The sequence below is a fragment of the Neodiprion virginianus genome, chromosome 1 (assembly GCF_021901495.1).
Source record: "Neodiprion virginianus isolate iyNeoVirg1 chromosome 1, iyNeoVirg1.1, whole genome shotgun sequence".
Classification (NCBI taxonomy): Eukaryota; Metazoa; Arthropoda; class Insecta; order Hymenoptera; family Diprionidae; genus Neodiprion; species Neodiprion virginianus.
Window position 1 is genome coordinate 13336590 of NC_060877.1, and position 11593 is coordinate 13348182.

General features: G+C 35.3%; 1 protein-coding gene across 1 annotated transcript; it reads right to left on the minus strand.

Moving 5' to 3' along the window:
• Positions 1-897: 897 nt before the first annotated feature.
• LOC124303508 (methionine--tRNA ligase, mitochondrial-like) lies at positions 898-11317 on the minus strand. Its single transcript, XM_046760789.1, has 9 exons — positions 10243-11317; positions 7854-7908; positions 5992-6170; positions 5424-5698; positions 4881-5112; positions 3533-3768; positions 1982-2216; positions 1094-1744; positions 898-1005 (listed from the first exon to the last, which is right to left on the minus strand). Exons 1-8 carry the CDS (start codon positions 11144-11146, stop codon positions 1176-1178), a joined length of 2685 nt encoding a protein of 894 aa, XP_046616745.1. The 5' UTR covers positions 11147-11317; the 3' UTR covers positions 898-1005; positions 1094-1175.
• Positions 11318-11593: the final 276 nt, after the last annotated feature.

Consider the following 11593-nt stretch of genomic DNA (forward strand, 5'->3'; position numbering starts at 1 on the left):
ATTCTATGCAGCTAGTTTTATTATATGGATACGATTCAAAATATGAAACGAGCATTATAATGTAACAAAATTAGTAATAACCATTTTTTTACGACGTATACAAAAATTCGACTCGTACGGAAATTTAATTAAAAAATATGTAATAGCTGCCAACTTTTCTTTGATATGCTGTATCGAGTCATTTAGCCAGAAATATAAATCAATAGTATGAGACGAAAGAAAATTATTCTTATTTACCGTCTATACTTTACATCGCAGTATTAAAATAATCGCATGTTCATTATTCTGTACATGTTGTTTATAATATTATTTCAATTTATGGTGAACAGTGAAAATCGACAGCTGTATAACAAATGATGAGACTCCGCAGTTGTATATTAAATTGACATGTAGCAGTTTATTAGTTACTACTCCAAAGGTGTTATCATATTATAAGATAATTGATTAACGCTTGCGAGAATGTCACGAGCGGACGTGCGAGACAGATTTATTCCGTGTATCTTGTACATAAACATTTAATTATTTTTCTATGTGGTACGGCGAATGGGATAGAAGCAACGCATAATCAATAGAGCAATATTTCATTTAGATAATAAAGAGGTATTTTGTATGTATTGTGTATAATCTTGACATTTCAAAATAATCTTTACCAGTAGGTACAGTACAGAATATTATAGAATGAAGTATAGATTTTCTTCATGTAAAATCATGTTGTTTGCTTTCAACATTGATAAATCAACACTCTCAGTCGGATAATAATCTGACGCAGGTTATTTTGAGAAGTTTCAGATTATAAGCCCAGAATAAAATTTATTAATGCTGGCACTTGTCGTCAAATTAAATATTTCAATCAGCTGTGGGGTGTTCAATTGGGAAAGATAGATTGAAAACGACTGCTACAATAAAAATGTATTTTTTATTTAACTATCCAAACATTCCATTTTCCAAATCATTCACACACTAACTTTTTACGGCATCGTGTTTCCCATCTTGTACCGTGTTTCTCTGAAACATGGAATAATTAGCATAACATTAGTAAATAAATTTCGTAAAATACTCTTGTATGTATAAACTTCATGATAATGTATACTACCAAAATGCAAGAAATTGTTGCACTCTGTAAATAGTATGAATATAAGACTTCCAGTTCATGTGAAGAACTGTAACAAGCACATTCACCCTTCTGAATTCATTATCCTCTTAAATAGTATGGGTTTATCAGTGGCCAATGTTCCTAAGTTCGATCCCTCATCACTGAGAAACGCTGGAACTGTCTCCTCCCATGTTCTCTTACTTTTAGGTACATTAAGTAGGTTTAATACGGTTTCACTTAATTTAGGTACAATAGGATATAAAATCAATCCGCATATTCTAATACTCTCCAAAGCCAATGATATAGTGCCCATCAATTTAGTCTTCGATTCATCATCAGTTTGCTTCCTAAGTATCCAAGGCTTGTGGTGTTCAACCATTTGATTGGCTAGGTGTAACGTAGTCATAACTGAGTCAACAACATGATGAAGGTTACATTTTTCATAGCTAATTTGTGCCTCTGTACGCAAAGACTGTAATGAGATCATCAGACTTTTGGCTGCTTCCGTTTGGAGCTCTTTCACATATATTGCTGGGTGCGGAATCTCCTTGCCAGGATTGATGATACTTCCCGTACATCGACTCAACAAATTTCCGAAAGTGTCTGCTAACTCAGAATTTACCACATTGATTGCTTTGGTTTTGCTATAATCTGTGAAATAAAGAGGTCAGTCAAACACTAAGAAATGATGTTGACATTTTTTGTTCACGTAAATGTTGAAAAAGAACATGTGTCTGTAACTTTATTGTTTACATCGCAGTGAAGTCAATGGTTTCATGCCTCACTGCCTAATCATAATTGGCAAATGTTATGTCAAGAATTTCCAGGAAAATGATGCAAACCATCTTCCTGTAACAAACAAGTTAGCCAATTAATTGATATGCTTACTTGCATCACTATATGGTACGGCTTCTCTCAAGAGGAAATATCGTAGACCATCTGCTGTGAGAAAATCTGCCGCATCAAATGGTGAAATGACATTACCCTTTGATTTGGACATTTTCTGACTATCAACAGTCCAATGCGAGTGGCATAATATACTTCGCGGTGGTTCAAGACCTGCAGCCATCAAAAACGCTGGCCAATATACTCCATGGAATTTGAGAATATCTTTCCCAATGACCTTCAACAAATAAAATTTTAATTGGATAATGCAAGGAACTTATAGTTAACTATCTCAATCAAGAATCAGCACCCACCTATAACTATATTACATCACATTTTTGGTAGTCTTTGCAAATATATATCTCACACAACTATTACAGAGTTTAGAATAAATAGGACTGGCCATTTAAATCAAAAGTTTGGAAAGGAGAAAATATACTTTTTGAAAAATCTCCAGCAATGTTATTTACTCCAATAATAATGAACAAAAATAAAACAATATTCCTACTATGTAATAGAAATGAATCTGACTAAATTTAAATGACACAAGCTGAGAATATAAACCATCTAGAAAAGTGTTTTATACTAAGAACGTTCGAAATGATTCAAACCCTGTGTTTTCGGTCCGATTTCAATATTTTTAGGCTGATTTTTCTAACTGGCGAGACCTCCACAAAATGTCTGAATAATATTCAAGAAATCAGATATTACTGTACAGTTATAATACGTAAATATAATTGTTAATGAATATCTATTATTGTCCTTTACTCACACAAATCTATTTTTATGCATTCTGGAGATATCTATTTCTCAAATTATTTCAAATGGTCCCTAGAATTCTCTGCGGTAAATAAAATAAGCTGAAAACAGTCCAACAGAATCAAGAACACCAGTGTTTAGTCATTTTGAATGTTTTAATTGTAAAACCTTTTTTGCCGTGTACCTGCATGGGATGTTTGACTTCTTACACTCTAGAGCGTGTATGACATGGCCGATTCCTGAACCAGACGAAAGCTGTACAGCAACATACATTACCGCCGGCACGCTCTTGATATATATAACACACGTAACTAACGCTATCAGGCGTGATGAGAATAAAACTCTGCACAGATGCTACTCGGTCAAGAGAACCAGGAATTATTTTCATTTCACTTCACTTCTCTTTGTTCAGCCGAATTCCCCATCACAGGTTTTGCGATAAATATGGTTAATAACTGATGCGGGTTGGCAGATCATAAATCGTACAAATGCTGCACGAGCCTAGCTTGTACTACAAACTTCACACTCGTCAGGAATAGCCAATTTCCCATACTAACTGCAAAGTACATTATCCTCAAATTGTTGATATCTTGGATTGTATCATTCGAATTTGCTCATATTCAAATTTATCAAATAGCAGATATGTTCTTTCAGTTACGTTCACTGTCATTGGCGTAAATAACTACTGAAGATTTTTTGAGCAGCCTTTACTTTTTTTCTAAATTTGATTTAGACGGTGAGGATTATTCACCTTTGAAAGCTATTTTTGTCTTTAGTTTAACTTAGAACACTAACCTGCATTTCAGGAGGCCAAAATTTCTTATAACTTTTCTCAGGGTATCCAAGGGCTGTTAAATAATTTACCAAAGCATCTAACCACACATATATACTCTGTGATTCATCCTCAGGAACTGGAACACCCCATGGTGCCCTATTAATTGGCCTGGAAATACTAAGGTCTTCCAAACAAGCACCCTCTTCAATCCAGTCTGACAAAATCTTATGGAACTTTGCCGGTCGGACTACGCTATCTGGAAATTGTTGAAAAAGCCAATTCAAATCAATTATTGAACTGAGTTACACATGCTTGGAGAAATATCTCTAATGTAAGTTAAGTCCATTAAGTTTTCTCAATTAGACATTGTGGTTAGAAATTATTCTCTCAAATTTCCTTGAAAAAAGATTGCAAGAAATATTTTTTACTCTCTATAATAACAGCTGACTCTCATTGAAATTCTTATATTTTACAAACCTTTTTATAAGAACAGGGCGTGGAACCATAATGTTAGAGAAAAAAATCAAAGATAATAGAAAACTTTAGATAAATTAGTACATAAAACTAGGCAGTTCTTTCCGATAAAAATATAATTCTAGGCTCCAAATCGTACCTACTGAATTAATTGATACAGTTGAAGACTGTTTCAAAATATTTATTTTGTAGTGTTAGCTTCCCACTTCATTACAAAAACGAACAGAGTTGAAATGTAACCAAACATTAGCGTGTAAATAGGTATACTTTGTGTTATATGAACTACATATAATATGTAATATTTTTCACAAATCAAGCTTTTGTTTATTACAAATTCCACTTAAATGAAAAGTGCACAGAATACGATTTCCCTAGTTTCCTCGCCTTTCCTTTCCTTATTATAGGGGAAAACTAGGTTGAATTTCTGTACTCGACGCATAATTTTTCTATGGGTCTGGTTTACCATTAGTTAGCGTATTCAAAATCAAGATTCCATTACTTTCTTCAATGACTGGACCAAAAAAAGTAAACTTTTTGAAAATAGTAGCGAATGGTAAGTGATCAAAAAAACAGTAAATTAAAGTGAAAAAAGTAAACCACTAGGAGCTCTGTGAAAATAATTTGAAGTAAAGTTCAAATCGATATCATCAGACTTTTACGTACAAAATCCTGATTTTTACATGGTGGAAAAAGAGTAAAAGAATAATATTTTGAAGAAAGTTAGTCAACGATTTTAGTTACTTTCTAAGAAAACTTTCTAATTTCCTGACTTTTTCCAAGCATAGAAGAAACGTCTGACAGAATTAACAAATTTTTGCAAACAACTTGCCAATGTATAGATAAGTTCAAACAAGATATTTTCACTCTGCTGTTGTTAATATTTTTTTGTCATACCATCCTGGAGCCAATGTTTCAAATCGTCTTGAAATGCACTCAGCCCAAACTTGTAATTATCTTCCTCAACCCATTCGACTGGATGGCTAGACTCAATTGAGACTTTTATAGTTTTCCCTTCACTATCTTTGATATCTTTTAATTGCAAGGTAGTTAAAAATGCTTCATCTGCTACACAATACCACCCTGAGTATTTTCCAGAATAAATGTGGCCATTCTCCTTCAACACGTTCTAAAATGTGAGAAGCGCATTAAATAAATTTCAATCTTAGTCTTGACGGGTTGCCACTATTCTTTTATTATAAAAGTTCTTTATAAAATTACTGTTTCAAAAATTTCCAATGTAAGATCTGTATTTTCCATGAACATATTAGTCTTACCCATAATATCATTATCATAAAAATAATAGCTTTGTCTTGATATTTGAGATTGATATATCTATCTATATTTGTATGCATTCCAGAACGTTGAGCACAGATTATATAATTGATCATGATGATCATGAATTGAACGTGATCGTGAATAAAACAAGAAGCTTTCTACCCAAAAATGATGTAAAGCTTTTGAATGGCGTGGCTCTGTCGTTCTGATGTATTCTGTATAACCAACGTCGAATGAGTGGCACATATCTTTAAAATGCTGCGATATCTGTTTACAATATTGTTCAGTAGGAAGTTTTGACGCCTCAGCAGCTCGCATTACTTTATTTCCATGCTCATCTGTGCCAGTACTTAGCTGCACACAGTACCCAAGCATCGACTTATATCTGGCCAACGAATCGGCCAATATAGCACTGTAAAGGTGGCCTATGTGAGGTCCTGGAAAAATGGCAAGTATTAGTAATGTAAGCTTTAAATACGTGTATGTATCAACAATTGAGCTTGACTATTTAAAACATGTTTACACCGATATTGAAACGTGCTGTTGTTTGATATAGCGTGAATAATTATTGTAAGCAGTTATAGATCATCAATGCAAGATAAGTTCCAATTGTCAGCAAATAATTTTTTTGCAAAAACTGTTATTTTTAAACGTTCAAAATTTGGATAGAATCGCATTTTAAACCTGGCACTTCTAACATATACAAAGACGAGAGGTTATGTAACCTTACCGGCATTTACGTAGAATATTGGTGTTGTCACGTAAAAGTTCGATGAGGTTACTTTCGAATAATGTCTGTTTAATCTTTGCTTCCATGTTTTATTCAAGTTAAGTACTAATAATTTTTGTATCAACGGACTCGTCATTTTCTCACACTGTTTACGTGAGTTTACGCCGTTTACGAAAAATCTTTAGGCTGGGTTTACATAGTGCGGGGCAGCCCCCTGGCACTCACCACTGCTCGTATATTAAAAAATTGTACGCGTCTTGTCCCCGTTTTTTAGTTCCTCTACGTGGCGCTAGTAGACTTCTGACGCGCTCGCTGCCCTCGCTGACCGCGCGCAAGCTCGTCAGGTAACGACTAGCGCCATTAGTGGAGGAAATTGGCGGCAGAATCGAGGGACATTTTGCGAACCACTTTTAACAGCGTGTGTCAAGGGGCTGGTGCGGAGTGAGTATGACACATGCACTGAAATATATAGTGGGTGTATTCCGCCAGGGAACTGTGGCAGTCCAGTAATAGTATATTTTGAATTTTCTAACTAGTGGTTGGTACTATTTACTGGTCATTTACATTAGGACCTCGATAATTGCAGCTGCGATAACTGCACAATACCCACTATGCGACCCATATCGATCGATGTGGCGCGTGGTGGGAGAGTGCCGGCCTCAAACCGGTAGTCTCGTCAGGGGCGGTTTACTAAAATTGGCGCCCTAGGCCTGATAAAATTAGCGTCCCCTTCCCATGAAAGAGTCAAAAAATTATACGTCAAAATCAATAATTATTATATTTCAAAAACAATGCAACAAAAACATATACTATAATGTCAAACATGTATGTAGGAGAACGTATTATGCGACATCTGTTTATTTGTACTACAATGTACAAAATAACTTTGCGTGGCTGTCTGACAAAAAAAAATATAGAATAGAGCAAATTTAGTACGAATATTGCAGATTGCAGATCGTTACATGTACACTAGCGTACGGAAAACAATGCGTATTCGCGTGTCAGGACGTGTCGTAGTGCGCATAAGATCGGTGAAGGCGGGAAAGAGAAAGAGGCGCGCAAACTTGCAAATCTCACCAACGGGCGACGCCCCCTTCTGTTATGGTGCCCTAGGCCTGGGCCTAGCGGGCCTAGTGTATAAACCGCCCCTGAGTCTCGTAGCACGATTTTTAAAATAAAGGCGCATTCCGGGGCTCCTCAGAGGTTATATGTATGTAGAACTCATTGTTATTCTCGGTTTTTTCGAGGGGCAAAGATGCAATTTGCAAAGGTGCAATTTCATCGCACCAATTTTCGCTAATATTTTCCGACATGTATAGGAATATATATATATACATATTCGTATATATATATGCTAGAAGGCGCTAATCGTGACACCCGAACTTAGTACAGCACTGTTAGTGACTATGTGCGCATTGTAAGCATGGGCGGGGCTTGCGCACCTTCGATTTCTGCAAGTGTGACGCGTTGCCAGTCCCACGCGGTTGCAATTATTCAGGTCCAAGTGTACTGCCAAAGGCCGTGTTCGTAAATTGACTGACAGTACTCAAAATTCCCTAGGACAGAGTCAGAGCTATTCACGAACCTGGAAGCGCAAAAGAGATGAAAGATTGCTGACAGTACAGTCAGTCAATTTTCGAACACGGCTTAGTGTTCCACCGTGTTGGACACATTAACAGTGACGGATTGGATCTTCAATTTCGGGTGAGGATTAAAATAAAAATTAAAATAGGTTTAACACAGAAATTTAAAATTGTAAATGAAGATAATGATTATATTTGAATTATAAAAGATCACAATAAATTATATTTATTTAGGATTTGTTCGAGAGGCTATTCTAACGACAATTAACACTCGTTTACTGTCCAGCACGGTGGAACACTTTGGCAGTAAAGGACCAGTAAATACCACCAACCGCTAGTTAGAAAATTCAAAATATACTATTACTGGACTGCCACAGTTCCTTGGCGGAATACACCCCCAGTATCAAAATGCCTGAAATATACTATGCACTAGATTTCATGCATTTCGATTAGTTACCGGTGAACCGTATGACCGCGCCCATGAAAACTAACCCTTAGGCTGAGTTTTTATCGTAAACTTATAAAGATAGACTGAGCACTTTTATGAGCCGCTTGAAGCAAACATTTGAAGGACAGAAATATGCCGGGAGTACTCCTTTCTCTCTCTGACGATATTTTGGCGGGGATCGTGGCGGTAGAGGAGAATGAGGCGAAATTATTCGCTTACATAGCTGTTCCACTTCCCATGCTCCGTTCTCTCCCACCATGACACCGATTGAAAAGAGAGAGCAGTACTCCCGGTATATCTCTGTCTTTTATATGTAATTGTCAGTGCCTCTTATAGGAGCGCTCAGTCTATCTTTATAAGTCTATGGTTTTTATACATTTTTAAGGCATTGTCGCAGCGTTGACTGAAGATATAGATATATACATAGGTATAGGTATACCTATATGCTTGTAGTAACTTCAGGTAAAATCGGAAAAATTTTGGTGGATTTTGAGGGTGGAAAATTTTTAAAGTTCTAAGGGGTCTATTACTGAATTATGATATAAATTTGAAATAATAGTATTAAGCTACAATTACCGACTCATTCATAAACAACCAACAAATCCACGATATTGTAGTTTGAAAAAAACTTTATGCTAGAAAAGGTATTACAAAAATGTAAAATGGTATAATTTCTGAAAGCTCGTGAGTATTCTATCCAAGGAAGCCTGTAAATCTTGTCATGAAGTTAGACGATTTCAAAATTTTTCACCTGCTTCTCTTGAAGTGAAAAAGTCATTATGCTTTCATCACTTTTCTAGTGATTGTCATTATTAGAATTAGTAAATTCAAGTAAATTATTCTTACAGAAAATCTTTAACAGCAAAAGATAAAAGTCTTATCATTTCACTTTTAAGCATATTCTTCTGTACTCTAATACTTATTTTAATCATTTTAAAGAGTTAATACAAAGATGTCAATAAAAATAGATGATGAACATTGTTTTGAATACCTTAATTACTTCGTGATCTGTTAATATGCTATAGACCCCATTGCGAATTGTTGGATTCATCTGTCAATCTAAGTTTCGGCATTTCATAGTCGAAACTAGTCCAAATAAGTTTATTAATTCTCAAAACTTACAAATTTCCATAGGTCAAGTAATATGGGAATAACTGTCGTAACGAATACCGGAAGACGGCGGAGCAAAATCAAATGGATGTCATTAAAATGATTGCGATATTGAATTATTAAAAAAAAAATAATAAATAACAATTGAAAATAATCTAAAAGATAACAGATACGAGATAAATGTGTAGGGGTATCTTACCCCTCTGATGTAACTTTTTGGGCATACCTAAAAGCATGATTCTATTTGTTTCATTCTTCAAATTGTAATCGATTGAATGAAAACATAAGTAGTAGTTGCCAGATTACTGTGATTTTGTGAATTTGCATGCCTACAATTTTTGTAAATAATCAAAGTGCCATTAACACTGCCTTATGTTCTTCCAATAAGATTGTGTTTAAAAAGCTAAACAGGTCACTTTGACATCGTTGAGGTTATCATCAAAAATTGCCGGACAATTCTAATGCAACTAAACAATCCAATATCATGTGGCTTTGTTACTGATAGGACATTGATATTCAAAACATTAACTTGAAGAAATAGAAAAATAAATTTATTTTCCACAAATGTAGTACTAATTTGCAAGGGTTGCAACTGTAAAACAAGTACATTTTGATTCATTGAGATTGTGTAGTTTCCTGCAGTTCCCACAGGTTTAAAGGTGAAAAGTAAATTGTTTTAAATATCACATTGAGCCAACAATTTGACGTAAACCTCATGTATTGGTTCCTTATACTATTTTCCTATTTACTAGGTACTTCTAGTAGTTGGAAAATCAAAACGTCTGTGATTATTGAAAAAAACGTTCGCTGACATCATTTTTCAAAAGAAATTGTAAAGGGTTGCTGAAAAATATTTTGTACAAAAAAGGTTTTGTACAAAGAAACTCCAGTTTAGATACCTGTGTATCATCAAAATTATTAGGAGTCAGAACAACTTGTCTACTTATTTCATGAAGTTAAGCATTGTTCATAAAAATAACACAATTAGTAATCCCAAACCTAATTTCACGGTTGTATAACAATCTCCACGTGTAACAGACAGCATAATTTTATTCAACTATATATGATACCAAATTATGTACAAAATAAATATAAACCTGTACAGTTTCTAACTAGTATTAACTGCTTCAGAGGTAGGAACAAGTGAAATCGTTTCTAAATTTGCTATTAAATCCATATGCTTGAAATCGTCAGGTTTCTTAGTGAATTTTTCCAACATTCTTAGCCGATCAGGATCATCGGTGGCATAATACAGCTGCAATTCATTTACCAAGCACTGAGCTTCTTGGACGTTTATTGAGTTTGTGTCGAATTCTCCTCTCATCAACACTAGATCTTTTGTCTCTGCAAGTTCGGCGTAATGTGTCATTGAGAGACACTCTGGAGCATTTTCTTTGTGAACTTGATACCATAATAACGGAGTCATGTGTATCTCGGTATCGTAAAATTGAGACAGAATAAATTCGTACCCTTCTGAACGAGGCAAGGGGAGCAAAAATGTAGGATATTCTTTCCCGCGCTCAAAGAGTTTCTTGTATTGTTGCGCAGACATCGCTCCCGATATGCAGTCTTTTTGTCTGTGATATTCCTGCCATATTTGAATAATCTCGTCTCTGCTTTTTCCCTCTATCAGCTCAACCTTCATAACATCATTAAGACGAGCATCTTTTTTTTGCAAGCCAACATTGATGCCTGGTAGAGACGGTTTTGCCTGAGAAGCTTGCTGAAACTTTCGCGCTTGCTCACGTTTTTCTTTATCGACTCGTAACTTCTTCTCTTTCTCCGCAATTTTTTTCAGAAATTCTTCGGGGCTTGTTTCTTGCAACTTAGATATTTTCTCGGCATACTTTTCAAAATAAGGATTCGTCTTCAACTCGTCTAAAGCCTTTTCTAGCTTTCGTTCAGAAGTCATGATCGATCTTCTCGACCCTCTTGCTGATTCTTTAATCGTGATATTCCTTGCGACACCGGTCAGAGTCAGCCTTCGTCCCGCGCGAAACAGAACTAATGCCATTTATCGTCATAAATTTCAATTCACAACCACCTACCAATTGCGCAACCACGATTTATAGTTTAAAAATTACGAAGCGGCTACCTGTTTCGCACACCACGAATCGCCATATTGTAACGGGGACTACCGCGCATCGTTTACCTTCTTTGTTATCAGTGGCTGATTAGTTTTTCTGCAGAAATATTCCTCTAGAATCGTATCATAATTATAAAATAACATTAACTTTCTGATTTCGAACTACGAGAACATCTCAGATTTGAATTGTTAGTTGTCAGTTGTTTTTAAAATTTATTGATTGACCTTGTCAGTACGATCATTGCGAAGTCAAGCGTGCAACCAAATTTATAATAACTTTAGGTATTTGATTAAATAAAACCTCTTCAGGTCATATAATCGATGTAAAAACAACGTCAGAAGTATTTTATTGACGATTTTGATCTGACTAAATGG

Coding starts and splice junctions, on each gene's coding strand:
- LOC124303508 (XM_046760789.1), bottom strand. CDS start 11,146: ATGGCATTAGTTCTGTTTCGCGCGGGACGAAGGCTGACTCTGACCGGT. Junction 7,909..10,242: donor TGAAGCAGTTAATACTAGTT/AGAAACTGTACA, acceptor TTTTCTAACTAG/CGGTTGGTGGTATTTACTGG. Junction 6,171..7,853: donor GTGTTCCACCGTGCTGGACA/GTAAACGAGTGT, acceptor CCCAGCCTAAAG/ATTTTTCGTAAACGGCGTAA.